Genomic DNA, 27250 nt, shown 5'->3' with positions numbered 1-27250 from the left:
GTCATCTCACTAACACTCCAGTGGGCGAGGCTAAAGTGATGATGATTGAGTGGGAGAGGCTAAAGTGATGATGATGATGAAGTGGGCGGAGCTAAAGTGATTATGAAGAGGGTGGGGCTAAAGTGATGATGATGAAGTGGGCGGAGCTAAAGTGATTATGAAGAGGGCGGGGCTAAAGTGATGAGGATGAAGTGGGCGTTGATCTTCTTTCTCCATTTATTACAGGCTCAGTCCACAACGAGTCGTTCTCTGGGCTTGATTACAATAAAAGCTGTTCCTGGACTAACAGTTCTGAAACTCACAGGATGTTCTTATAGTATGATGACCTCTTATATGTCAAAAGCTCCAAGAAAATTTGATAGCCCTTGAAGTCAAATAATACAAGTTTATACTGAAAGTTTGTTTTTATTGTGCACACATTTATGAAGTATAGCAAATATCAAGCGTGGTCACAATAGTCAACAAAGTGTGAAAAATGTGATCAATATGTCAAATATGTATTTGTGTGATTTTGCTAAACTTCATATTTTATGTATATGTGAGGTTTTTTTTATTTTTTAAATCCCTTAATCCCAATAATCCACTCCCCTTAAGTGCATTCAAAACATAAATGTACACATTCTTTTAAGTTTAGAGTACTGAAAAAACACAACAGGATCAATATTTTACACAATATAATACAAAGATTTTTTTATGCATTATATACATTTCATGCACATGAAATATTTAATTGAAATTATCCATAGGAAGGAATTTGAGTCTGTGTTCTTGATTATATATTATGTATATTACATAAACACATGTAAAAAATACAATCTCGGTGAACGCATACACAATTTGTACAGGGACTTTGATCAAATTCAAACTCAAAGACTGTACATTTCTAGAAAAGTTTAACAATCAGTTCATATCTCATATTTCAAGCTCATTCATCGTGAATGATGCCGGTTGCCGCACATCCGCATTTAAAAAAATATATACCAAAGGAAAGTTCTTTTAAAATTTTGGTAATAATAAAAAGACAAAGGCATTTCATCCACTGTTATCATTTAAACTGAGATGTACAAGTTGCACATTTTTGGTACCAACTGGAGTCATCTAGTTCCTCAATGCCAGTCCTCATCCTGCTCATCATCTTGCTCAGCTGGGCTTTCCTCAGCTCCACTACTCTCTTCTAGCTTTCCATCTTCTGCCTCCTTCCTCCTCGCTTCCTCCAGCATCTCCTGCCTCGCCTTAGCCGCTCGCTCCTCCTCTTCTCTTTGGCGAAGAGCTGCTGCCTTCTTCTCCTGCTCGGAGTGACTCTTCATGTGAGCGCTCCTGCTTTTCACTTTATAGAACACCCTATAAATACACAAGGACGTCAAAATAAGTACAATATACAGTATACCTAAAGCCATTGGCTAGCTTAAAACTAGCTGTGTGAATGTTATGTATATAGGGATTTATAAAAGTTAGAAGTGTTATTTAAAAGTGTTAGAAGCATATGTCCTTAAATTAAAGGGATAGTTCACCCAAAAAGGAAAATACTGTCAACAATTACTCTCCCTCATGTCGTTCTTAACCCGTAATACTTTTGTCCATCATCGAAACACAAATGAAAATCTGGGAGTTTATGTCCCTCCATTGACAGCTTGACTGAAACTTTGATGCTTCAAAAAATTTGTAAAACTAATCCATATGAATTGAGCGGTTCAATCCAAATGTTCAGAAGAGACATGATTGCTTTATATGATGAATAGATTGAATTTAGGCTTTTATTCACATATAAACATTCAAAAACTCACACAAGTTGGACTCAATTTGAACTAAACCACTCAAATCATAAGGATTATTTTTATGATCGCTTTATGAACTTTTTCAAGCGTCAAAGTGGTAGTGGACTGTCAATGGAGAGACAAAAATCTCAGATTTTATTAAAAATATCTTCATTTGTATTTCAAATCTGAATGAAAATCTTACGGGCTTTGGAACGACATGAAGGAGAGTAAATGATGACATTTTTTCTACACATTTAAGGATACTTTAAAAACATAAGTGAAATAATTTCCCTCTGCTTTACAGGAAAAAAAATCAGAATTTTTGTATGTGGCCTCAGACCAATGACTTATTATTATAAAAATTATTATAATCATAATGTCTCTGCTTAAGATTACTCTACTAACCTTGCAGGATTAGTCTGACATGTACAGTATTATCGTATTGTTATTGTTTAAAATTATTTTAATTGTGTTGAAGTATTATATTTAATATTGAAATATTGAAATGTAATAATAAAAATATGAATTGAATTAATAATACTATTAAATGTATTATATATTTCAAATAATTTAAAGCGATTTAAATGTTATATTTTTTTTCATAAATAAATAATACTGTATTGATATATTAATATATTGATATATAATATTGATATATTAAATAATTTGGAGAAAATCAGACTAAATGTAATAATATGGGAATATTACTATTATCATTATATTTAAATTAACATTATAATTTAAATTTATATGTTAAAATATTAAAACTGAAATTTTGAAAGTAATATGTCATTGTCTAAATATATAATTCAGATAAAGAGTACAGAGGGCCGTTCTCTCACTCTTATTCTACTTAGATAAGATGTACAGTAGCAGTTTTTTTACAGTCCTGTTCCGCATGTACATACCATGTACTTATAGTAATTACAATTCAGTAATGAGTAATAACTAGGTGCTAACCCTGAACCTACCCCTAAACCTAACCTTAACCCTTGGATCACCTTATATTGCCCTGTACTTTCTCAGGCAAGTACACTGTAAGAGCACATACTGTAAAATAAAGTGCAACCAGAGTAAGAGTAAAAATACACTACCCTTATATAGGTGCAACTGCTGTAAGAAAACGGCTCTCAACTGTCCTTTGAGGTAAATCCAACTTACTTCAGTTTGAATGAGAAGAAATTCAGAGACCAGCTTATACAAAGTGACTCACCTACTGCACTTCTTGCAAGGGAAAACACCCTCTGGCTCTCCCTGACTTTTGTTGGCGGTCGAGGCTCTGCTTTTCTTCCCAGTATTGTCAGAGCGAGGCTTCGGAGGCGCAGGCGAGGGAGTTTTGAAGGAGGGTTGAGCCGCTGGAATCAGGCCAGAAGACTCTTCCGCAGAGCCATTCTTCAGGTCCACATGAGCCACGTCTGCCCTCTTCTGGATCAACCAGTAAAGACAGAATGAACTATGGCTATAGTCAAGTCTAGTCAAGTCAACTTTATTTATATAGCGCTTTTACAATGACGATTGTTTCAAAGCAAGCTGTTTCACAGCTTCACAGTGTTAAACAGGACAATATTGCAACAAAATTTGATGTTATCAGCTTATTTAAATTGATTAGTAGATCATAGAGCGACAGTGTTGGCAGATCAGTATTATAGTTTGTACAATTAATTAAGGCCTAAAAAAATTATTTTATTTGGATATTTAGTTGAATAACTTTTACTTTTTAGACATTTAATATTCCAACCCAGAGAAACAGGACATAGTCTTTATGGTGTATTTGCTACATTTATACAAAGAGGTGTATGCTTTCACTCCAAATACTCACAGTCTCATTGTCCTGAAGTGTCTTGGTCACATCTTGTAGACGCCCATACACATGATCATGTGTTCCCTCCTGTTGATAACTATCATTTTCCTCCTCTTTCACATTCATCTATGTTGGAGATTAAAGAACAGAAGGATGATATAAAAACGAACGTCTCACAGAGGCAAGTATGCATCACATTTTAGAGATTTGCTGTAGCACAGATTTTGTAAGTGTACAAATTTTCTGTTTAATTTTAATTATTAATGTTTTTCAGTGTGGTCTCACACTTTTGGATCCCACTGTACATGTGCTAAAAAGCCAAATACATTTGGCCCTATTTTAACCATCTGAGCGCATGGTCTAAAGCGCACAGCGCAGGTGCATTTAGGGCATGTCCGAATCCACTGGAAAAATGGTCTGTACGCCAGGCGCATGGTCTAAAAGGGTCGTCCCTAGTCTCTTAATGAGTCATGGGTGTGTTTTGTGCATAACGTGCAATAAACCAATCAGAGTCTCATCTCCCATTCCCTTTAAAAGCCAGATGCACTTGCACCATGGTGGATTCACTATTTACATGGCGGGATTTGTGAGCGGAAAGACTGAACGCTTCTCCAGGGAGTAATCATTTTATTTTTAATATTTAAAAATGTTTGTGTGCTGCTGTGTTTAAGAAGTAGAGTGCACACGTATTGTCCACCATCTATAGGTGCACATTACTAACACACCCTTTAAATAACACCAAAAATACCACTCTACTGACTTCAGAGCAGGACTTTGTTGGTCAGCGTCGCAGTCGTTTTCAGATCCTTAAAATATCAACACGCAAAAAATGCTCCTGAACACACTTGGTTTTCAGATCAGGACGCCCATGGATGAACAGATGACGCGAGTGCATTTGCTATTTAATCAACATGAAAATGATAACTGCGTCAGGCAGAAACTAGCATAAAACATTTGTGCCGGGTGTATGATAGGGCCAATTGTCTAAAATCAGTAAGAATCAATAGCCTTTACCACAGGTAGGCTTTCCTCTGGGTCTGAAGGTCCAAATGTACAAGTCCCATTGCGACCAATCTTTGCTTGTTTCTTGTACGTGTAGTAAAACTCCACACACTGTGCCACTGTTTTAGTCCTCACCTGCCAAAACAGACAGATTAACAAAAACACAACGTAACCTTAAAAAGGGACCATATTTACTTTATATGACCAATAATAAGACAGGAACCAAAAACGGCTGCATACCAGCTTTTGCACCATGAAGAAATCTTTCCTGTAAGCAGAAATTCCCTTGTTGAAGAATCGTTTCTCATCCACAGTCCAGCAATCTGATCCTGTCAATATTTATGGAACATCAATATCTTTCTATCAGATCTCGGCAGCCATTGAATACCAACGGCTTCCGATATCTGCTTGGTTACAAACATCTTTCCAAATATCTTCTTTTGTGTTCAGTTGAGCGTGACTAAATGATGGCAGAATTAACATTTTTGGGTGAACTAGCTCTTTAAACGATCTGATAGGGGTTACTGGATTTAATCAATGTTATTTTAGAAATCACAATCGAAAGACAAAAACCAAAAGACAATTACTTCAAAAAAGCCTTGTTGCTGAAAAAATAAAACGCATCTTAAAGAGACTGTAAATAATTGCGATAGTCACAATCTATCAATATAATCGTAATTATTTCTTCGACAAATCCTGACAGCCCTAGAGAGGATTGTTTTAAGTTCATTTGAATGAAAGATTCATAAGATTTTAAAGCCAATTAAATGTTAAAAATTATGTCTTTCAATTTCATCCCAAGAAATTGAGAAATAAATACAATTTGGTGTCAGTGATACTGGCATTCATTTATAGTACTTAGTAAAAAGATGCCATTAAACAAAGATTTATTTGATTTCTGCATTAATTTTGAGATTCATTGTGAAAATATGTACTCCAATATAAAAACTATATATTAAAGATTTTAATGTTAGGTGTGTTAAAATGTGTGATTAATTAGTTCATTAGATTTTTTCATTAATTGACAGCACTAATAATCGAGCTTTGTCACTAGACCACAACTACATGTTTGTGTAAATGAGTTTCTACCTGCGTAGTGGTAGTTGGCCAGATGGTGGTTCCTGGAGAAGATGGGATTCTTCATCATCATCATTTCCAGAGCTTCCTACAGAGACAAAACAATATTTGTTGTTTCTCAAGAAACATTTTAAGACTTTTGGACATTTACACAACTGTTCAAATGTTTGGGGTTTTTGCCATCCCAGTTATAAATTAAATTTTCAGATATTTTAAGTAATAATATTACTGTTTTTACTATATTTTTAATTAAATAAATGCAGCCTTGTGAGTGTAAGCAAAGTCCCTTCAAGTCATTTAATTTGGCGGCCATCTTTGAAACGCCTCTCGAACATGCAAGTGCAGCTCCTATCTCTTTGAATGGGGAAATATCAAATTCTCCAAAACTGTTCACCAAACTTACCATTCAATTTCATATTTGAAATCACCAATGAAATCTGACATCAACTGTCTCATAAATGTTGTTTCTAAATGCTCGAATCATGACAAAACAAACCTGGACAAAGCTATTGTGCAATCAATCCTAATCTCACATCTCAAAACACTGCATATTTCTATAGCAACCGGAGCTTCTGACAGCAGCTGTGGTGACGCAATGACTTAACTAATCAACGATTGGCTCTTTCATTTAGAAGGCGGAGCTTATTCGCCATATTGGGCGTTGCACTTTCTCCCATTCATAAGTAATCAGAGTGCACTGTCTTCTTTGGTATAAGAGACCTTTGTCAAAAACATAAAAAAATCATACTGTCCCTAAATCTTTGAATGCTAGTGTAAGTCACTAACAGCGTATTCATTTCATTGCATTAGACACAATATATTACAAACTATTTTGTAAATGGTCTTTTTTTTTTCTTTTTTTTTTCAAATTACATTTTACCAACTGGTTTCAATGTGATTTTTAGATGTCTGAAGTCAGATTATTAAGTTCAACTTAAAGGTGCAATAGGTGTTCTTGGAAATGCTAACTTTAGCCTGCTAGGATTGAAAGAATACAATCCCACCCTCCCAGCAAATCGCCGTCCAAAGCCACGCCTCCTCCAAAACACATGAACCCACACAGACCAGAAGTGAGACGAGATTATTGGATTACGTCATGTGTCATTCACTGGCGAGAAAACTTTACAGTACAGTGAGTAACAGCACTACAATAACCAACATAAACAACTCTTCGCTATTCTCGCTCTGCACAGCGTATGTGAACGCACTGATGACGTGAGATGTCTGCGTGAACAGGCTGCGCAGTGATAAGCAAACACAACACATGCTATCATTTCATTCGGACAGAATGCAATGATTGAAGGAACATTTTATGGTCCTACACCTTCCACAGACGATATATATTTATAAAAACACAATAAGACTGCTTAACATAGTGATTACTATCAGAATATGAGGAGACATTCAACCAGCATAACAAAATATGTAGAGAATCACCTATTGCACCTTTACAGGGCTAGTTCACCCAAAAATGAGAATTAGCCCATGATTTACTCTCCCTTATGTCATCCTAGGTGTTTATGACATTCTTCGTTCAGACAAATACAATCAGAGTAATATTTAAAAAAAATGTCCTGGCTAATCCAAGCATTATAATGGCTGCCCAAAATTTAAAGCCAAAAAATTGTATCCCTTAATTATAAAAGTATCCACACAGTCCGCCAGAAGCTAGTTATTTTACTTTATAATGTGTTAAATATGGATATTTTCCCTACAAACCCATCCATTCGCTTCAGAAGGCCTTTATTAACCGCCCGGAGCTGTGTGGAGCACTTTTATATTGAATGGATGCACTTTTATAGGCTTCAAATTATGGGCTGCCATTATAAAGTTAGGAAAAGCCAAGACATTTTTTAATATAACTGATAATCTTTAATATAAATCTTCGTCTGAAAGAAGAAAGTCATATACACCTCGGATGACTTGAGGGCGAGTACATTTTTGGGTGAACTATCTCTTTAAAAACTTTTTGGTGCTTCTGTACATTCATCTGTGCATTGAGGACCGTGCTCACCATAACATCACCTCTGCACTCGTGCAGGCAGTGCATTGCGAGCTCTGGGTTGGTTCCTCCTCCACACATGACACTGGAGCAGACCAGGTTCATAAGGTCATCAACTGGAAAATAATAAGGATTGGAATGAAAGTAAGTGAGTATATCTTGTGTTAAATGCATTTAGCTATATCAATGCAGTCTAAAGAGAAGTTACATCTTGTATCCTGGGAGGCCGTAGACTCGGTCTCTGAATTAGGGAGCCAGACCAAAGTAGCTTTATGCTGGTCCTTTGGGGCCAAGGTCTGATCCATTAGTCCTGGAATCTCTGCCTGATAATGAGATCCGATGTTTATGCGCCTAAACATGCAAGAGAGGGAGAATATATTAGATTAGTGGACAGTGATTGTGATGAATAGCTTTTTTTAAATAAATACTCACGGTTCAAGGCTGACAGGCGTTGCTTCTCCAATCAGTGGGAGTGCAGGAGGAGTGACATCAGAACTGCCTGTGCAGAAAATAAAGTCAACAAGTGAGAGAGATTAGATTAATCATGTCAATATGACAAACTACACCGTTCATCTACTCTTGGAATTAATAAGTAAGAATAAAAACGAATAAACACATAATGAAAAAGGTGACACTTTACATTAAGGCTGTAAAAGTTAACATTAGTTAGCACAATAGATAATGTGAACTTACAACTAATACAATAACAAAAAATTGGTAACACTTTATTTTACAGTGTTCTTGTGACATATGTTACATGTACTTATATGTTGTAAATTATGCAGTATTACATGCAAATAACTCTCAACCAAACCCTAACCTTATAGAAAGTACATGTAATCAATTTTACTCAGTACTTAAATGTATAATTACACTGTAACAAGGACACCTTAAAAGAAAGTGTACCAATTTTAATAACATTATTAGTTTATTATACCTAATGCATTAACTAATGACCAATAAAATTACAGTTTTAATTCATCTAGATTAAGTTGGTAATACTTTATTGTAGGGTTCAATTCTTATTATTAACTAGCTGCTTATTAGCATGCATATAAATGGGATTTTGGCTGTTTATTAGCATTTATAAAGTACATATTAATGCCTTATTCTACATCCCTTAATCCTAAACTTAAACGCTACAAAAACTACCTTACCAACTATGAATAAACAGTAAATTAGGAGTTTACTGAGGCAAAAGTCGTAGTTAATAATGAATGTGTTTCCCATACTAAAGTGTTACCGTTCATTTTTAGTTTGACATTTACTAATAGATTTTTAATATTTTGAGTTGTATAAATTAACATTAGTTAATGAATTATGAACTAAAAATGTAAATTAAAGGGTTAGTTCACCCAAAAATATCTTCATTTGTGTTCTGAAGATGAACGGAGGTTTTAGGGGTGTCGAACGACAATAGGGTAAGTAATTATTGGCAGAACTAACCCTTTAACATTAATGAAGGTTCAGTTTATTAATCGTTCATAATACCAAATTAATGATCTCTTCTAATTCATCTATAAAGCATGAAAAAACAAATACTGAAGATAAAAAGGAGACACTTTAAATAACATTAGTAAGCACAATTGTTAGTATTTAAGTACTTTTAAGTGTGTTTATACTGTAAATTAACATTATTGTAAATGAAAAAATACTGTAAGAAACTATTGTTCATTGGTAGTTTACTATTACTAATGCATTAGTAAATGTTAATGCTTATAACCTTTTTGCAAATTGCTACACTCCAAAAATTGCCTTCTTATTTAGTATTTTTTTCTTGTTTTCAGTCCAAATTTCTAAATATTCTTAAAGCAAGATGCATTTACTAGATAGGTAACATTACATAAGATATATTTTCTTGTTTTTTGGGGGAAAATATCCAAATGAAGTGAGATTTTGATATTTTTCCCCAGAAAACAAGCAAAAATATCTTATGTCATTTTACTTATCTAGTAAATGCATCTTGATTTAAGAATTGTTAGATATTTAGACTAGAAACAAGACAAAATTACTAAGTAAGAAGAGCATGTTTTGCAGTGTACTAATATAAAAAGCAAAATTCAAGGTGGAACGCACTTGTGCGCAGCAAGCTTCGTGTGGTGCCCCGGGGTGTGGATGGAGGAGGCAGGACCTGGCTGCCGGCTGCCATAGAAGAGAGGAACAGAACCGAGTACAGCCCCGAGCCTTCACGCACAGGCGAGAGAATGGGCGGAGGGGTGTACGGCGGGATGATGCTGGCATGGTCTGGCAGGCGCACTGGGGAGCGCAGATTGCTCTGGTAGGGGGTGATGCTGGAGTACACAGAAGGGGCGATGAAAGTGCATGGCTGAGGTATGACCAGAGGCTCGGGGCGGGGGCGGCGCCTGGATTTATCCTCATGCCCTGTACCCTGATTGAAACATAAATGGCACAGATAAGAGACAGTTCACTCAAGAATTTTACTTCTGTCATCACTTACTCACTTAAGAAGATGATATTTTAAAGGGGTGGTTCTGTGGTTATTTTCTAGGCTTGGTTGTGTTTATGGGGCGCAGTATAACACGTCTTAATACTTTTTTTTTTTTTTATGCAGTATTTTTCTTATATTCTCCCTTTATTCCACACCGCTGTCCTTTGAACGGCTCGTTTGCTTCCTGCTTTTATGAAGCCCATCCCTCCGAAAAACGCAATGGTCTTAGATTGGTTAGATGGCCGAATGTAGTTTCCTGTATTTTTATTGGCTGAAGTGCCAAGCACAGTTTAAGGCCACGCCCCTTCCCATTACGGGCAGAAGTCACATCTGCGGAGACTAGCACGGGTTTATGATGTCACCAACCCAGAAAGAAGCTCGCTGTAGTCCAAACCAGACGTTTTTGTAGGCAATAAACTGCCGTAACTTTAAAAGACAATATCTCCGTTTGCATTGCACTTTCAGCGCTGTAACTTTGCAGAGACTGTTTATGCTCAAGCGGCAACATTACACACTAACTAAAGTTAAAAAAGTGAAATCGCATACAACCACCCCTTTAAAGAATGTTGGTGACCAAACAGCTGACGGCATCCATTGACTTCCACAGTATGAAAGTCTGAATGACTACAGTCAACTGTTTGATTCTTCTGTGTTCAGCAGAAGAAAGAAACACATACAGGTTTGGAAAAACTTGAGGGTGAGTAAATTATGACAGAAGTTAAATTTTTGGCTGAACTATCCCTTTAACAACTATTTTAAAAGTTCTAAATAGTTTAAAAGTACAGGTTTAGTGTGGAAAAGCATGTACCTTATTTGAGAACCATTTGAAATGTTATAAGAGTTTGGGTTCCTTGCCACTATTGCACTTTAATTTGCTTAGTTAGGGAAATTTAAAAGGCACAATATGTAAGATTTTTGCATTATATCCAAAATAACCACTAGAATTTTTTTTATTTTGTTGACTTGTCAACTTCAAAGAATGTTTAAATCCAGAGAAATCAGCTATTTTAACCAGAACACTGACCATGTCCGTGCGTCACCTATCAATGACATCATACGCGCGTTACCCTCAATTTCAAGTTTATTTTGTAGAAACCATGGAAACACCAAAGCCGCTTTAATATCTGATGTGTTTTATTAGACAGGAGAGCAACTGTTTGGATCATTGATGGACAGAAACTAATGATTGTTCTCCAGCTCAACACAGTTAGTCTTATTGTTTAAATCTGGTGTTCTTGATTTATCGCACAGAGTACCATGTTTTACTGCCTAATATCCATCTCTCACTGCAGTGTGAACAAGTGTCTCATAGTAGCGCCGAGTGAACGCACAGAGTAGCATTATAACATCACTCTCAACACACTCAGATGTGTGTGATATGATAAAGCAGCGCTGCGTTCCCACACACACACACGAGCAGAAGAAGTGGAAGCGCTCGTCTGACAGAATAAAAGCTCCTCTGCTCTCAAGCCGTGTGTAGCTCTCGTCTCTCATTAGCAATCGCTCCAGCGTCCACCCTGCTTCATACTACAGTAACGCTAATAAATCTGTAATACATTAGCTCATCCATCAATATGATTTCTGGCCAAGTCCTGTTGCATTCTTTTCCACCGGCTGTAGAGGTGAAGACGACAACTCCCATGATTCTGCAAAATCAAGCTAAACCTTTGTTTTGAATAAGCAACTCTAGTGGCTAAAATTACATATTGTGCCTTTAATATTCAGAAATATTATTGATTTGACTGCACTGACACTATTGGAACTGAACTGAGCTGGATGATGGACTCACTGTTTTCTGCAGAGCTGCTTTATAGCTGAACTGAACTCATTTCATAGTTGATGAACTTTTCAGTTACTGAACACTGACCTGACTCAAGCTGAATAATGACACTATTGCCTTTTTTAGCGATTCTTTCCAGCATAATTGAATTCTGTTTGCATCATTGATCATTAGTTGTCACTTTAAAGTTACTTTGAAACAATCTGTGTTGTATCAAGCACTATATAAATAAAGCCAACTTGACTTGACATTAACCTGTACCTTGATGAAGCTCTCGGATGCGGAGTTCTTTAAAGAGTGCCGGCGTGCTACAATAACAGAGGGTTTGCAATCAGGCTGGTTCTGTTGATGTGAAATCTCTGAGGGATGCCGAACATTATCCGTCTGTGCCCAAGTGCCCTGCACGTCCATTTGGGTTTGACCTCTCCGAACTGGCACCGAGACTGGGATGACTAGGGGGGCCATACCAGCTGGTCTACCAGCGGTAATGTCCTCACACTATTAAGAGAAGATTAAAAAGACAAAACAAGGGATAGAGAGGCACAAATAAAGTTAATTATGAGTAACAACCTGCAGCATTTAAGTGAGTCAGAACTAGATGGTGATCTTAAAAACACAGTCCATGTTTTTAATACTTTTTTTAAATAACTATAACTATATATATATATATATATATATATATATATATATATATATATATATATATATATATATATATATATATATATATATATATATATTGAATTGAACATGAATATACATTGAATATACACTGAGTGAAGACACTCTACGATATTTAAAAAAAAGAATTCATACCATAAATGTCTTGTTTTGTGAAGTTTGGATTGGATAAAGGTTAGCAAATAGTGCTTGGTGAATCGGCCACTCCCAAATTCAACTGAAAGGATTTTGCAAAAGTGTGGAATGTGAAGGTGTGCGGACATGCAGCCACTCACCAAACTGCTTCAATATGCACACTAACTCCATACATTTTACCACACATTATACTGTAAATAACTGGGGAAGCTCGATAGCAAACACTATGAGCTGAGTTTGTACTGTGATGTTTACTTTATAGTTTGATTCGTTATAAAATCAGTGATATGTTTCACCCAGCTTCAGCTTCAGAGTCAGCAGTGGAAATTTTATGGTTTTGAATGAGCCAATTTATAAGCTTGTTTAAACAACAAAAACAACTTAGGAGACCATTATCAAAAGGAGAAACACGTCATAATAATATTGCATATTTAAGGCTTACTTTAAGGCTATTACAATGCTGTTCAAACTTTCTACTTAAAGAATCTTGAAAAAAAAAATCACGTTGCATTAAATCAGCATGCTAGAATGATTTCTGAAGGATCATGTGACACTGAAGACTGGAGTAATGATGCTGAAAAGTCAGCTTTGATCACATGAATAAAATCAAATTTTAATAAAATTAGAAAATAATTATTTTTAAATTGTAATCAAATTTAACAAATAAATGATAATATTTTCACAAATAAATGCAGCCTGTTGAGCATAAGACACCTTAAAAACTTTTGAATCGTTTAACCACACATGAAAGTTTAAACACTGTGCCGTTACATTTTTTTTTATTACGTAACAGTGGCACAACCAATGGAATGGATTTGGGGAGCAGGGATGTCTGTTTGTTAAAGCAATAACAGGAAGAGAGTGAGCTCAAGAAACCTTTTTTTAAAACAATATATTTGAAATTTAGTTTGGTGGCGCTAGTGGCCCACACAAAATATATTTAAGGACATTTCCAGCCTGGTATGTTCAAATATGTTCCATATAATATTACAATATATTTCTACTATTCCACTGTAGGGTTGTCAAACGAAATTTTACAAATGTGACAATGCCAGCATTCCCTCTAGCATTTTGAGCGCTGTTCAATGAATTGATAAACACCTCTGATTGGCCATCGTGTTCACACGCTCAACATATATGTCTGTGATTGGCTACAATGATCAACGCTTCAAAAACATTTTTAATACTAAAAAAAGAGAGCGAGCACTCCAGTGAGCACTTACACAGATACACCGAACATCAGTGTGAACCCACAATGGCCAATCACAGACATATATGTTGAGCGTGTGAACACACAATGGCCAATCACAGACATATATGTTGAGCGTGTGAACACACAATGGCCAATCACAGACATATATGTTGAGCGTGTGAACACACAATGGCCAATTACAGACATATATGTTGAGCGTGTGAACACAATGGCCATTACAGACATATATTTTGAGCGTGTGAACACAATGGCCAATCACAGACATGTATATTGAGCGCGTGAACACAATGGCCAATCAGAGGTGTTTAAAATGCTAAAGGGAAAGGCCATCAAAAAATTTATCATCACATTTTTTAAATTTCAGTACCGACTTGGTATCGAAGTCGGTACTTTTGAAAACACTATTCCACTGTTGTAAAATTAGGCTTCAAATGTATTTCCAAATTAAATGGCCTCACCTTTGCTGGCAGAAATTCCATTTCCGAAGCCTTTTGTGCAAGAGTCTCAAGGTTGATCTCTTTTGAGGCCCTCCGTCGTCTCTGAGTGCTTTGGATGACACCCACTGTGGGTCCTTGGGCTCCACCAACTCCTCCGTTCTGGGAAGAAACCTTGTCCTTGGAGGGCTGGTCGCCTGGAGGAGAGATGCCATCTTTAGAGAGTCGCCGAGAGCGGCGAGGGGGGACCTTGCGTTTGGTTTGGGGTTCTTGAAGGTCTGGAGTGGCCTCTGCAGGGCCAGATTCCTGGTAATTTGATCCCAGAGGAGCAAGATGTTGTGGGACAGTGGGCTGGATCTGACTCAATTCTGTTTTCACCTGAGCGCTGGTAAGATCCTGTGACTCAATCTCTTGGTTGATTCGCTGTTTTTCTATTGACTCAAGGTGTTGGAAACCTGGTGCATGTTGCTGAAGTTGCATCTGTTGCAGCTGTTCCTGCCTTTTCTTCTGCTGGTGGTATTGCTGTTGCATTTGATGCAGCCGTTGCTGCTGCATTTGATGATGTTGTTGCTGCTGCATTTGACGCATTTGCTGCATCTGTTGCATCTGCTGTTGCATCTGCTGCTGTTGCAACTGCAAGAGTTGCTGTTGTGATTTCGGCTTCTCGTTGTAATTCATATTTAAAGATGCATTGGTGCCTTGGAAGACTTGTTGGAAACCAGTTGCCTGCTTGGTAGGTCCAAACGCCAACTGGAAGGGTTGCAGAGTGGAATCAGCCATTTTGTGATGCATGCCCTGAGGCTGATATTGGAGGTCTGCAGGTCTCTGACCTTGTTGGAGAGCCTGAAATTGAGCATGATGCATGGCTGCCATCGTGTGATGGTCCCAATCCGCCCCAGGAACGTGAGAGGTGTCTGTGTAGGATTGCGAGGATCCTGGCGATAGCTTTTCCAACTTAATAGCCTCCATCTCATGACTTTTGTGAAAGGCCCTTGGGTCGTCCATAGCATTAAGAGAAGGGCCAAAGTTCTGTGACCACTTATTCATGTTCGAGAGGCCCTGAAACCAAGTCGAGGTCTGCACTGGGTCCTGATGCACCCACGTCACTGGTCCTGACTGCTGAAAATGTCCTCGGACCGGATATCCTTTATCAGATTTGAAAACGCCCTGGACGTCAGGGCTAGAATCTACCAAACCCTCTGTACTGCTGTGAGTTTGCTCCAAGGAAGTAGCTCCCACGTTGTAGAAGAGATCTCCTGAATGCTGCATTGTTTCACCAATGGCTTCAACATTCTGCTTGCTAATACTGTTTATGGTTCCTCTCTGGTGTGGAGAAAGACTCATGGCAGTTGTGTGAAACTAGAAGACAAGCAAAAACCTAGGGCATTCAGCACTTGCATTTTAAATAATCCTGATTAGTTATTGAAATAATAACAATATTAATGTTTTACAGAGCAGAGTACATGCTCACCTCCTGCTTCTAAACTGCAGTATAAAGGGGGAGTAAATATTTAAAAACTCAGTCATTCCTCACAGGAAATTTTCTAAAAAGGAGAGGAAGACAAAAAGTTAGGTTTTGAAATCAGTCACAAGTTCACAACAGGAGTATAATGGCATTTGGATTATACACAAAATAAAAAGACAAAAACAATAAACAAAAAATAACTTCATACAAACAATAACTTGCACATAAAACTTATGATCTAAGTTTTGTAAGTGAACACAACACTTTCTTTTGGTGAGAGAACAATCAGGTTCTCAGGTTTCTCTGGGAAACGCAAAACTTTTGCAAACAAATGCAAACTAATTGAAATTTTCTCATATTTGTTTTCATTTAATAAGCATGTTTTTAGTTTTTAAATTAAGATACATTTTGATATTTTTAAGGGGGATTTTTTTATGTCAGGGTAAAGCAAATCCTGATATCATAATGAAAAAAAGAAAAGCATTGTTATTCAAAATATATGTATATTTTAAGATTTTGCAAAATCTTTTAGAACACCAAAAACATTTTTTTTAATTCATTAAATTTAACTTTTCTTAAAAATTATGCAAAAAGAGTACTTATCTAAGTTTTTTGTTTTGTTTTGTTTTGTTTTGTTTTGTTTTCTTTATTATAGAAACTCTAATTTCTGACCCAAATGTCAATGTTGGCCCCCAAATAAACAAATCAAATCTCTACAGAAACAATCAATAGAATTATTTTTTAAATAAACTTCAGCTCAACAATTACCTAACAGGCCATTTAACATGTCAAAACTTACTCACGATTGACAGGACACCAAATTTGCTAATTTTCCATATGTATATCATAAATGCATGGCTATTTTGCAAGATCTGTGCGTAAAGAAGGAACACAGTGGCCTAAAACCAGGAAACCTGACAAACACGAATGCAGAAGGCAACAGCAGACAGGCGCGGGAGGGGCATTAAAAGTGCAATGCAAGACAACAAGAATTACAGGAAGTGAAGAAGGAAAGGGAGAGAGAGATAGGGAGAGAATACAGGAGAGAGAGAACAAGCAGAACTACTTTTCAACCCATTGATGACCCCTCCCAACCCAGAAACTACGATGAAAACATTTATTATAACAAAATATATGTATAAGTAATGCTGCACAGCAAAGCAAACCACCATACACACTTCCCTGTAAGACTAAAGTGTACCAGTATGAGTGCACTTTGCTGCTGTCGTGTATGAAAGCAGATCAGTAAGAAGTGTAGCGTACTTACACTGTTGCAATATTGTATTGACGTCCTCCTTCCTTACTTTTCAAGTTCGGGTGACAGGCTGACAGCACCTTACAAAACAGTTCAAGCCTAGGCAAAGTCAACAGCGTGCATGAACATAAAAACAATAAGAACAACGCAGGCTGTCGTAAACGCCTAGCCCTAAGTGCGCACATTTGACACGCTAAAATACCATGTCATAATGCATCGAGAAGCCTTTCTAACATGTACGCTGACAAAACCGACAACTTTTAGTATCCGACCAACTCGGTTGTAGTCACTTGTTTTCCTGTTTACATTCTGCCGTTAAAGCGCAATTCCACCGATACTGTCCGTTTGCAGGATGCGTAGAGCTCGGATCCTCTTTCTCTTGATATAATCAATCCATCAAAGTTATTTATCAACAAAACAGTTCGCAGCCACACAGCCAATCAGTGAGTTTCAGACTGAAGGCGAGGCGACTGTGATTGGACGGAAGGAACTCCTCGCGCACTGCTGGAATGCAATGTGCAATATTTAAAGGTGCTGTATGTAAGTTATTCACTTTACTAAAGCATAAATAAACCAATGCTTGCAGATTTGTAATAAATATGCTAAACGTACTTGTTTCTCAGGAAAAAATAAATAAAAACAATGCTACAGCCTGTTATTATACTTTGAAATGTGCATTCGGTGTCAGAATGTCTGTTTTTGTTTTCGGTCTGTGCGATCAGCACATTGCTAATTTACTCAGTAGTATCCGGTATTTCGGATTGAAGGCAAGGCGACTGTGATTGGACCAAGTAGCAATCTCACCCAGTTTCTTTTGAAGCCAATGCGGAAGTGACTTAAACTGCAATTCCTCAACTGACCACTAGGCACAGGCTCCAGAGGGAGCAGAATCTCATTGAGCCCCATGTTACAATTCCCAACTTTACAGCAGAAAAAATACATGTTTACAGCCTGGTACAAATTGTGGTTTTGGTCTATATGGCTAATTTTGCTCTTCATGACAACTGTGAGAGGGTGATTTTTTTTATAACTCATTTGTTTGCATTACATAAAGCCTTAAAGTTCTGCATAAGGGCGTGGGCACTTTGAGTGACAGGTGGATTGCCGTTTGTCTGCTGTCTGTTAGTAATCACGTCATCTCAGCTCCACCCATGTCCCGCCTCTTTGCCCGTTTTCTGTTTTTCGGGAGTGATGCGGGGTGACGCGCTGACAAAATGGCAATGGCCGACATTTTTCGCTTGAAATTCGTAAAACATTTATGGGGCCGTATTCACGAAACATTTTATCTCACCACTAAGAGTTCTCCAACTATGCCCAGTGATTGGCTGATAGGGAAGGAGTCTCTGTCAATTATTTAATTACAGAAATATTTTGTTGAACAAGGTTTCATGTTTCTATATTCAAATAAAATGTTTAAAATATGTTTAAGAATGTTGCCATATTCAAAGAAAGATTTAAATAGTAGACCAAGTGGCACTAATTAACCTAGTATATGTTGAGCTAACTCGCAGTCTGCGATACGGGACAGAACTCTGGGTTTGGGCTAAAGTCAGAGCTCTGAGCCCTCAATCGCTTCGGACAGTACGTCAAATATGCTTATATTGGTTTACTTTATTCAATCCTTTGTAAGTGTAAAAACAACTGCCACAGATAATCTGACATTATTATTATTTTATTTTTATTTTTTAAATTGCCTCAACGCTGCATAGTGAAAAATTTAATTAAATAAAAATATGCAAATGTTTACAAATAGAAACACATTTTTTCTTCAGCTTTCTAATTTTTCAAATAATATTGTTTTTAGGTAGTGTTGAACTTCTAACTTTAAAATTACAAACAAAGACTTTCCCCCCCAAATTTTACATTTAATAATACTACATTTAGCTAATTCAGCTACAAAAGCAGGACTCCCTTTGAAACCATGCCCGTAACGATTCTCATTCGTAATGGAGCGGAAATGAGACGTCAGCTGGTGTGTCACATGATCGCCATCATGTGATTTGCATACAGGGGAACGACCTCAGATAGCTGTAGTCATCATCAGCGAAAGAGACAAATCTTCAGACAACTTGAGTGTCTGATGTTCGCGGTCAGTGATTTAGTTCTACACTCACCATGGCTTGGACAAAATATCAGCTCTTTCTCGCCGGTCTGATGCTCACCACAGGCTCTATCAACACACTCTCCGCAAAGTAAGTAGCGCGCACGCGCCAGATGAGGATTGTTTACATGTTATGTCCACTTACTTATATTAGTTGCCACAATTTTAACCTTTATTAATAGAGCGGACAAGCACGTTTTCTCCTTGTTTAAAAAAATAAATAACGTGTGTCTTCATTGTTTGTGATGTCGTATAAAATTTACTTGAATGTAAACACAAAGAGTAGTTAACCAGTTTGACTGAAGTTTTTAGCAACGAATGCATACTATATAAGGATAAAATCGCACTTTTTAGGACAAGATGAATAGATGACTCGCGTGCAATTGTAACGATCCGATGTGTCGTGACATGTTGATGCTGCAAAATCAGCAATTCTGCCACCAAAACACTTGTGACTATTAGTCAATAGTGCAATCGCAGCAATAAACATCTTCAGTCAGATCTCGTCAAGAACGAAACTGTCTGCCACAAAAACTGTTAAGTAACTTGATACAGCTTTGTGTCTAAAACAGGCTTGATGTTTCTAGGCAGATGATATTTGATACCACACTTTCACGCCATTGCTTCTAAAAAACTGACACTAATGGTGTTGATATATCTGGGATTTTAGTTTCTAAAAAAGTCTTGATAAATTAATTCTAAAGAAGTCTTTTTTTCTTTGTCCTGAAGTCATGAATTGTCATTTCATGGTTGTAAAAGTGACATTAGTGCACCATGTGCATAGTTACTTATTAAACTTACAGTGACTGGCTGAAAGATAGATTTACTCTTTTTTTTTTAAGTTGTAATTTTAACGTGTGGAAATGCTAAGGATCATAACTAAACATTATAATTGTATAATACATTTTTAAATAGTTTACCAAATGAAGGAAAAGAGGCTTCTAGCATTCATATTATTAAAAGGCAGGTTAAGACATAGCTTTTTAAAGTTGATGAGTGTATTGTATCACTGTCTTTATTTTACCTTGTGAATCTTTTATAGTTGAGTACTTTTATATTGATGTTGTGTGAAATTGTATTGCCAATATTTATATTGCCAATATCATAATCGCTGCACGATTATGACAAAGAACATAATTGTTGATTATTCCCTTGAAATTGTAATTGCAATTTATTCATTATGATGATCACAATTTACATTGAATTATGTTTTGAATATCTTTATACATTGTTTAAAGCAACTGGATGCCATATTTTTATATGAAAATAAACGAGCTGAAAACATTCTTCCTAAACTTTTATTGCTTTTCTATAGCATTAAGCCTCAATATAAGGTATATATAATAGTATTATAGTGTTATACTAAAGTTAAAACCATGGGGAAACCAAAGGTACATTAGTCATAATTAAGGCTTACAAGCAGTTTTATAATGCATTATACACAAGGGCTTTAAGTAAAGTGTTACCAACATATTTTTTTGTAATTGCGCCTTTGAACAATTACATAATTGTGGCATCCAAATTTGTAATCATATTTAGAAATTCAATTACTCGTGCAGCCCTAATTTCATGTATGAAAAGTGCTGTTTATTATTATATATAACGGGTTTCCTAAACAAGGCGCATAAAGCCACCGTTATTTTGACAAACATACCTAAAATCTTAGCCATTGTTGAGATAATGTTTGCCTTATTTATAGTTATACTGCATATTTTAATATCGAAAAATCACATTTAATGAGATGAATCTGTTCATCTTCTAGATGGGCTGATATGTTCTCTGCACCTGGATGTTACGGTACCAAGGATCATGCCTTCTCCCACCCTTTTGTACAGGTAATGACATTCAATTGTCCTCACCAAGACAACAACATGCTATTCAAATCAAACTTCCCCTCAGAGCACAATTTTTTCAGTTGTGTTATCTTGCAGAGTTAAGACCTTCTCTTCGTTAAACTTTTCCTGCATTCACTCTATTAATTCACGACTCCTTCGTTCATGGCACCTCTCCTCTCACTCTTCCAGGCTGTAGGAATGTTTTTGGGAGAGCTGTCCTGCCTGGTGGTGTTCCACATTCTCCTTTGTCATGATCGGCGTAGACCCGAGCCCACCATGGAACCAGGCCAGAGTTTCAACCCCCTACTTTTCCTTCCCCCTGCTCTTTGTGACATGTTGGGAACGTCCATCATGTATATTGGTGAGTGTTGATAGTCTTTAGCTTCAGTTTGAGTTGGACAGTGTGCTGTGGTTTACTTTAAAACTGTAGTTTAAATTTATATGATCTAGATTTCCCTCCTCTTTCTTCATGTCTCTAGCACTGAACATGACCAGCGCCTCCAGTTTCCAGATGCTGCGTGGAGCTGTGATCATCTTCACCGGACTGCTGTCCGTAGCCTTCTTAGGCCGACGTCTGCAGCCTAGCCAATGGATTGGGATCCTAATCACCATCCTTGGTCTGGTGGTGGTTGGACTGGCTGACTTTCTAAACGGCCATGGGAATGACTCCCACAAGCTCAGTGAGGTTATCACAGGTAACTCTAGCTCTACCAAATGTTTTTAATCATGCAGAATAATGTGCTTTGTCTACCTCTCATGATATTTTTCTTTTCTTTTACCCTGATTGTATCTTGCATCTGGAGCTGATTGGATTGCCTCACTGATTGTCTTTTGATCTTGTTTTATAGGGGACCTTTTGATCATCATGGCACAGATTATTGTTTCAGTCCAGATGGTCTTGGAGGAGAAGTTTGTTTACAAGCACAATGTGCATCCATTGAAGGCTGTTGGGACTGAAGGTAAAGATTGTTATTTTTAATCGATTGACGTATATATCTTAAGGATAGGAGTGGGACTCATAGGGTACCTCATCATGATACGTTACACGGCTCACGATAATGTCACGATACAGCAATTCTACGATAATCAATATATTGCTTGTTGATCCTATAATGATACATCATGAGATCTGTCTAACTAAGAAAACAAAATGCCTGTGATAAGGTTAAGTGCAGGTTTTACAGACTTTGGACTTAGACATGGCTGTTGTTTTACTCACATTGCTGTCTGCCATCCCATTAAAAACCTCTTTTTCTTATGCTAGTTAAATTATGTTCACGTTTCCCTCATTCATGTGTTGAGCGCCACCTCAAGGAGCCATGATGTAGCCACGCTGGGAGCAGGGAAATCTATTTAGAGCACCTTATTTTATTAATTAAAAATATTGAGAATTGGCGCCAGTGTATTGATTCTCATATTGCATGGAGAAGAACGGCAATATATTGCCCTGTCGATGTTTTGTCCCACCTTACTAAGGACTAGTTTGATCTAAGTACACTGGAAAAAAACTCAGTATAATTTAGTTTTTGCATGCATATTTTTAAGTAAATTTCACATATGGAATTAAGTAAACTCAATGAAGTTAAATATAAAATTAACAAAGAAAATAAGTATATTTAACTTGTCCAGTAAAAGGTTGTTGATTAATTTCCACTTTGCTGAAGTTTCCTTTGAAATACTTTTTAGTCAACCAGTATAACACTGAATTAAACCATGTTTTTAAAGTGTATGCTTTACTTGGAGCATCTAAGTAAATATAGTAGATATTGTGTAGACACCATAATAATAGAACCGCACCTGAACACAGAGACCTCAATACTTGATACACAGTTGATGGGTTGTTTTTGACTATGAAAATAAACTCTAAATGTCACAAAATGGCAAGTTACTAAACCTAACAACAAAAGCAATGATAAAACAGTGTAAATACAGCTAGAAAACAGTCAAAAATCAACCTCATTATTTATTCAAGCCCCAGTTCATGATGGGAACAACACCAGTATCAGAAAAGTTGAGTAGGTTTTACGTATATAATAAACTTAGAACACTTTAATTTCTACAAGCTTGAATTGAGTACTAATATAGAATTAACTTTTCTTGCCTGAATTTTTTCATGCAGCAATTTCATTAGTTTTCTCTGTATATTTACTTCACCACAGAATAATTTTTATCAGTGTATATTGATGCTACTTAATAATAATATTTTCATAGTGATTATTGTCTCACATCATCCAATACAGTTCAAAGGGTTTGGTTTAAAGAAAATACCGTTTTATATCAGTTACGATCATGTGTCTTCAGTGTCACATGATCCTTCAGAAATCTTAGTAATATGCTAATGTGATGCTCAAGAAACATTTATCGTCAATGTTGAAAATAGTTGCTTAATAATTTTGTGCTAACCTTTAACGGTTTCAGGATTTGTTACAATTTAAATGTTTTTACTGTAAGCTTTGATCAGTTTAACTTGTTCTTGTCGGAAAAGGCTATCTGTTAAGAAGATTACATCAGCAATAAAAGGTAGTATAGACAAAAGAAGCTGTGTTGATCAAACAACCAAATGTTGTCATTACCATATGTGTTGCTGGACACTGTTTAGGGGAGCTTGAGACCTCTGTCTTTCATCTTATCCCCCTATATCCAAAAAACAAAACAATGTCATATATTTTGTTGACATGTGTGTTGACATTATCCCAAAAGTTTCCTACAATGTTTAAATCCAGAGAAATCAGCAATTTTAACCAGGACACGGAACTTTCAATTACATCATACCCTCATGTTACCCTCGATTTCGGGTTTTATTTTGTAGAAACCATGAAAACACCAAAGCCTCTTTAATATCTAATGTGTTTTATTAGACAGGAGAGCAACTGTTTGGATCATTGATGGACAGAAACTAATGATTGTTCTCCAGCTCAACACAGTTAGTCTTATTGTTTAAATCTGGTGTTTTTGATTTACCGCACAGAGTACCATGTTTTACCGCCTAATATCCATCTCTCACTGCAGTGTGAACAAGTGTCTCATAGTAGCGCCGAGTGAACGCACAGAGTAGCATTATAACATAAGTCCCCAGTCTCTTTCCCAGTGTCTCATTTGTTTTCTCTCTCTTCTCTCAGGTTTTTTTGGATTTGTCATCCTCACTCTTCTCCTCATCCCGATGTTCTACATCCATGTGGGCAGTTTTGCAGATAACCCACGGCAGGTCCTTGAAGACGCTCTGGACGCCTTCTGCCAAATTGGCCATAAACCACTCATCATACTGGCACTGCTGGGCAACACCGTGAGCATCGCCTTCTTTAACTTCGCTGGTATCAGCGTCACCAAAGAGATTAGTGCCACCACTCGCATGGTGCTGGACAGTCTGCGTACCCTTGTCATCTGGGTGGTGAGTTTGGCACTGGGTTGGGAGAAATTCCAGGGCCTACAGATTCTGGGCTTCATCATCCTACTTGTAGGTACAGGTCTGTACAATGGACTCCACAAGCCCCTGATGGACAAACTGCCCTGCTGCCCTAGAGCGCAGAGAGCAGAGGAGGGAGATTCTCCTGAGAGAGAGAGACTGCTTGGTGAAGGAAAAGCCGCCCAGGAGAGCTAGTTTTGGACGCTGAACAAAATGCTGGGCACAGAGCATTTTCTTTGTTTAAACCGTTGTTTCCATTTTAAGCGAGAAGCACATTTTTGTATTGCTTTAGACGTCTGAAACAATACTTGGGAACCATCACTACTTATTGCTTAATGCCACTGTTTGTAGACATGTCTCCGCTGTAAAAAACAAAACAAAAAAGGGACAGTGATGCTTAGATTTTTAAAATGGTTTTTGCAAATTATCACTTTATGAAAGGGATGGAAAGAAATAATATTTACATGATTTTAATGCCAAACAAAAAAAGAATACGTAGAATAATATTTTCATTTTTTAATTTCTGTTTTATAGGTTTTTTTGTGCTGTTGTTGGTGCACATTATTTCTCTAATTTGAGAAATATTATTCTGTGAAATGGGTATTGTACTGACAAGACAACCTTCTGTTAGTCCGTGGTAGTTTCTTGGTTAAAAAAAAAAATTGTTCTCAGCCTGTTTTTTTAAATATTTTTTCATAGTGTGGTCGGTGCAATGAACCTTAATCTCAAAAACACTGTAGTTTTTACTATAAAGCATTGATGTCTGTGTTCCATTTGATTATTCTACCCTCTGCACAAATATAAACTCCTCTCACATTCTTGTAAGAATTATTTTTTTTACATTGTGGAAACATTTGCTTGTGGTACATGTAATTAACATGAAGTTTCACTCATTGACTTGTTAATAACATATTGTACATTGTTAATGTATATGTGTAAGTTTCTGGGTACATTCAAAAGTAATATTGATTACTCTAACTAAATGTTTGAATGGGTTAATGCTACAATGAAGACACTGTATGTGACAAAGATAATGATAATTTGGTACTTTTTTATACAAGTTATTCATTTACATAAATGTTCACTATTGGACAGCAAATTTTCAGTGTGTGAGCATAACATCTCATACAATTTTTTTAAAAAAATGTATTAAGTAATATATTAACAACTTTTTTCACAGTATTTACATTATTTACAGGAACCTTTGTTGAAAATGTAACTGTTCATTGTTAATTTGTTAGCGCATGTCCATTAATAATACTAAAAGGGCCCCTTATGATTTGCATAATGTATTAGTTTTCAGTTTAACATGTTAAAAATATTTAATGCAGTTAACGCAAATCTGTTTTTTTCTGTCATCCTTTGGCTAGCGTTACATTATACGGTTATGCTCTTATTCAAGAAAATGCTTTTAAACCATTCAAGCGCTACAAGACAAAAGAGACAACGATCTTTTGAATGTCTTTACTTTGACACACACACCAACGCACAGAAAGAAGTGCGCCAGTATCAAGTTCTATTTCGCTCTTGAACGAATAACACACAGAATTAGCCAAAATGCCATTTGCACGTTTCCTTCAAGTATTGTCATAAGAGCAGTCTTGAATGAAATTACATCTTAAATTAACTTAAAGAGTTAGGGAAAATAGGATGTGTGTGACAGGACGTCAGATCCGCTTAAAGTGACAGCATCCTGATGCTGCATTCACACAGGTCGTCGGCGTTAAAGGGTTAGTTCACCCAAAAATGAAATTGATGTCATTAATGACTCTCCCTAATGTGGTTCCACACCCGTAAGACGTCTTCAGAACACAGTTTAAGATATTTTCAATCATGTGTTCAAACCTCCTCAAATAAAGATTCAAACGGTTATGAATCAGTGAATCGATCAATGATTCGGATCGCCAGTGTCATGGGATTTCAGCAGTTTGGCAGATCTGAATCATGAATCAATATTCTGATTCATGACCGTTTGAATCTTTATTTGAGGATTGAAAACAAACCTGGAAGAGAAGACAATGCTGAATAAAGTCATAGTTTTTGTTATTTTTGGACCAAAATGTATTTTCGATGCTCCAAGAGATTCTAATTAACCCACTGATGTCTCATATGGACTACTTTGATGATGTTTTTATTATCTTTCTGGACATGGACAGTATAGTGTGCATACACTACACTTGGATACGCTCTCGGACTAAATATAAAATATCTTAAAATGTGTTCCGAAGATGAACCGAGGTCTTACGGGTGTAGAAACGACATTATGGTGACTTACATTTCATTTTTGGGTGAACTAACCCTTTAACGCTTGACAGAGGGTGTGTCTGAAGGTTTGTGACCATTGTGACAAATCCTATTACCAAACATATTACATTTCCGGTGTTGCATGAATGCAATTGGCTAGCCTCTGCGCTAGGGTATTTGCATTCGCGATCCCCTGCGTTGGTGCTTGAAAACTTTTCAACTACTTCCGTGAGCAACTCTAGTGATGCAACTCAAAGGAAACCCACAATTCAGCTCGGCAAGGCATGAAGTCACCCATTGAAAGTAAATGAGAATTGTTGATGCTGATGCCCTGTGTGAATGCAGCATAATAAACCAGTCTCTGTGATGTCTGTCATTAATGTTAATCAAACAACAAAGCTAACAGAGAAAATTGTAGCTTTAATAAGGATTCATCTATATTTCATTTATAATTTATGCAGTTAAGACTGTAACTTACATTAATTTGGAGATTAACTGTGGAATTAATACAATATCAAAATATTGAAAACTAAGGTGATTTTATTCGCGAATAATTACAGAAAAAAATGCGAATAAAGGGATAATTCACCCAAAAATAAAAAATCTGTAATTTACT

The 27250-nt window shown here is 36.6% G+C and overlaps 2 protein-coding genes across 3 annotated transcripts; one reads left to right on the top strand and one right to left on the bottom strand.

Moving 5' to 3' along the window:
- Positions 1-657: 657 nt before the first annotated feature.
- mideasa (mitotic deacetylase associated SANT domain protein a) lies at positions 658-17494 on the bottom strand. Of its 2 annotated transcripts, none has more exons than XM_067416834.1 (14): positions 17064-17494; positions 15803-15875; positions 14356-15690; positions 12130-12366; positions 9716-10028; positions 8072-8138; positions 7848-7990; positions 7652-7755; positions 5650-5725; positions 4801-4889; positions 4573-4695; positions 3577-3684; positions 2971-3179; positions 658-1341 (listed from the first exon to the last, which is right to left on the bottom strand). In XM_067416834.1, exons 3-14 carry the CDS (start codon positions 15673-15675, stop codon positions 1107-1109), a joined length of 3024 nt encoding a protein of 1007 aa, XP_067272935.1. In that variant the 5' UTR covers positions 15676-15690; positions 15803-15875; positions 17064-17494; the 3' UTR covers positions 658-1106. The 2 variants fall into 2 exon arrangements, with proteins under 2 accessions (XP_067272935.1, XP_067272934.1); XM_067416833.1 differs by having other exon boundaries at positions 2971-3182; positions 17064-17493.
- Positions 17495-19011: 1517 nt separating this feature from the next.
- slc35f6 (solute carrier family 35 member F6) lies at positions 19012-25489 on the top strand. The gene is made up of 6 exons (XM_067418455.1): positions 19012-19243; positions 20915-20987; positions 21177-21348; positions 21467-21682; positions 21836-21946; positions 24107-25489. The coding sequence occupies exons 1-6, from the start codon at positions 19167-19169 to the stop codon at positions 24583-24585; spliced, it is 1128 nt and encodes a 375-aa protein (XP_067274556.1). The 5' UTR covers positions 19012-19166; the 3' UTR covers positions 24586-25489.
- The last annotated feature ends 1761 nt before the right edge of the window (positions 25490-27250 follow it).

The sequence above is a fragment of the Pseudorasbora parva genome, chromosome 15 (assembly GCF_024679245.1).
Source record: "Pseudorasbora parva isolate DD20220531a chromosome 15, ASM2467924v1, whole genome shotgun sequence".
In the NCBI taxonomy this organism is placed as follows: Eukaryota; Metazoa; Chordata; class Actinopteri; order Cypriniformes; family Gobionidae; genus Pseudorasbora; species Pseudorasbora parva.
This window is presented reverse-complemented; position numbering and strand designations above follow the sequence as displayed.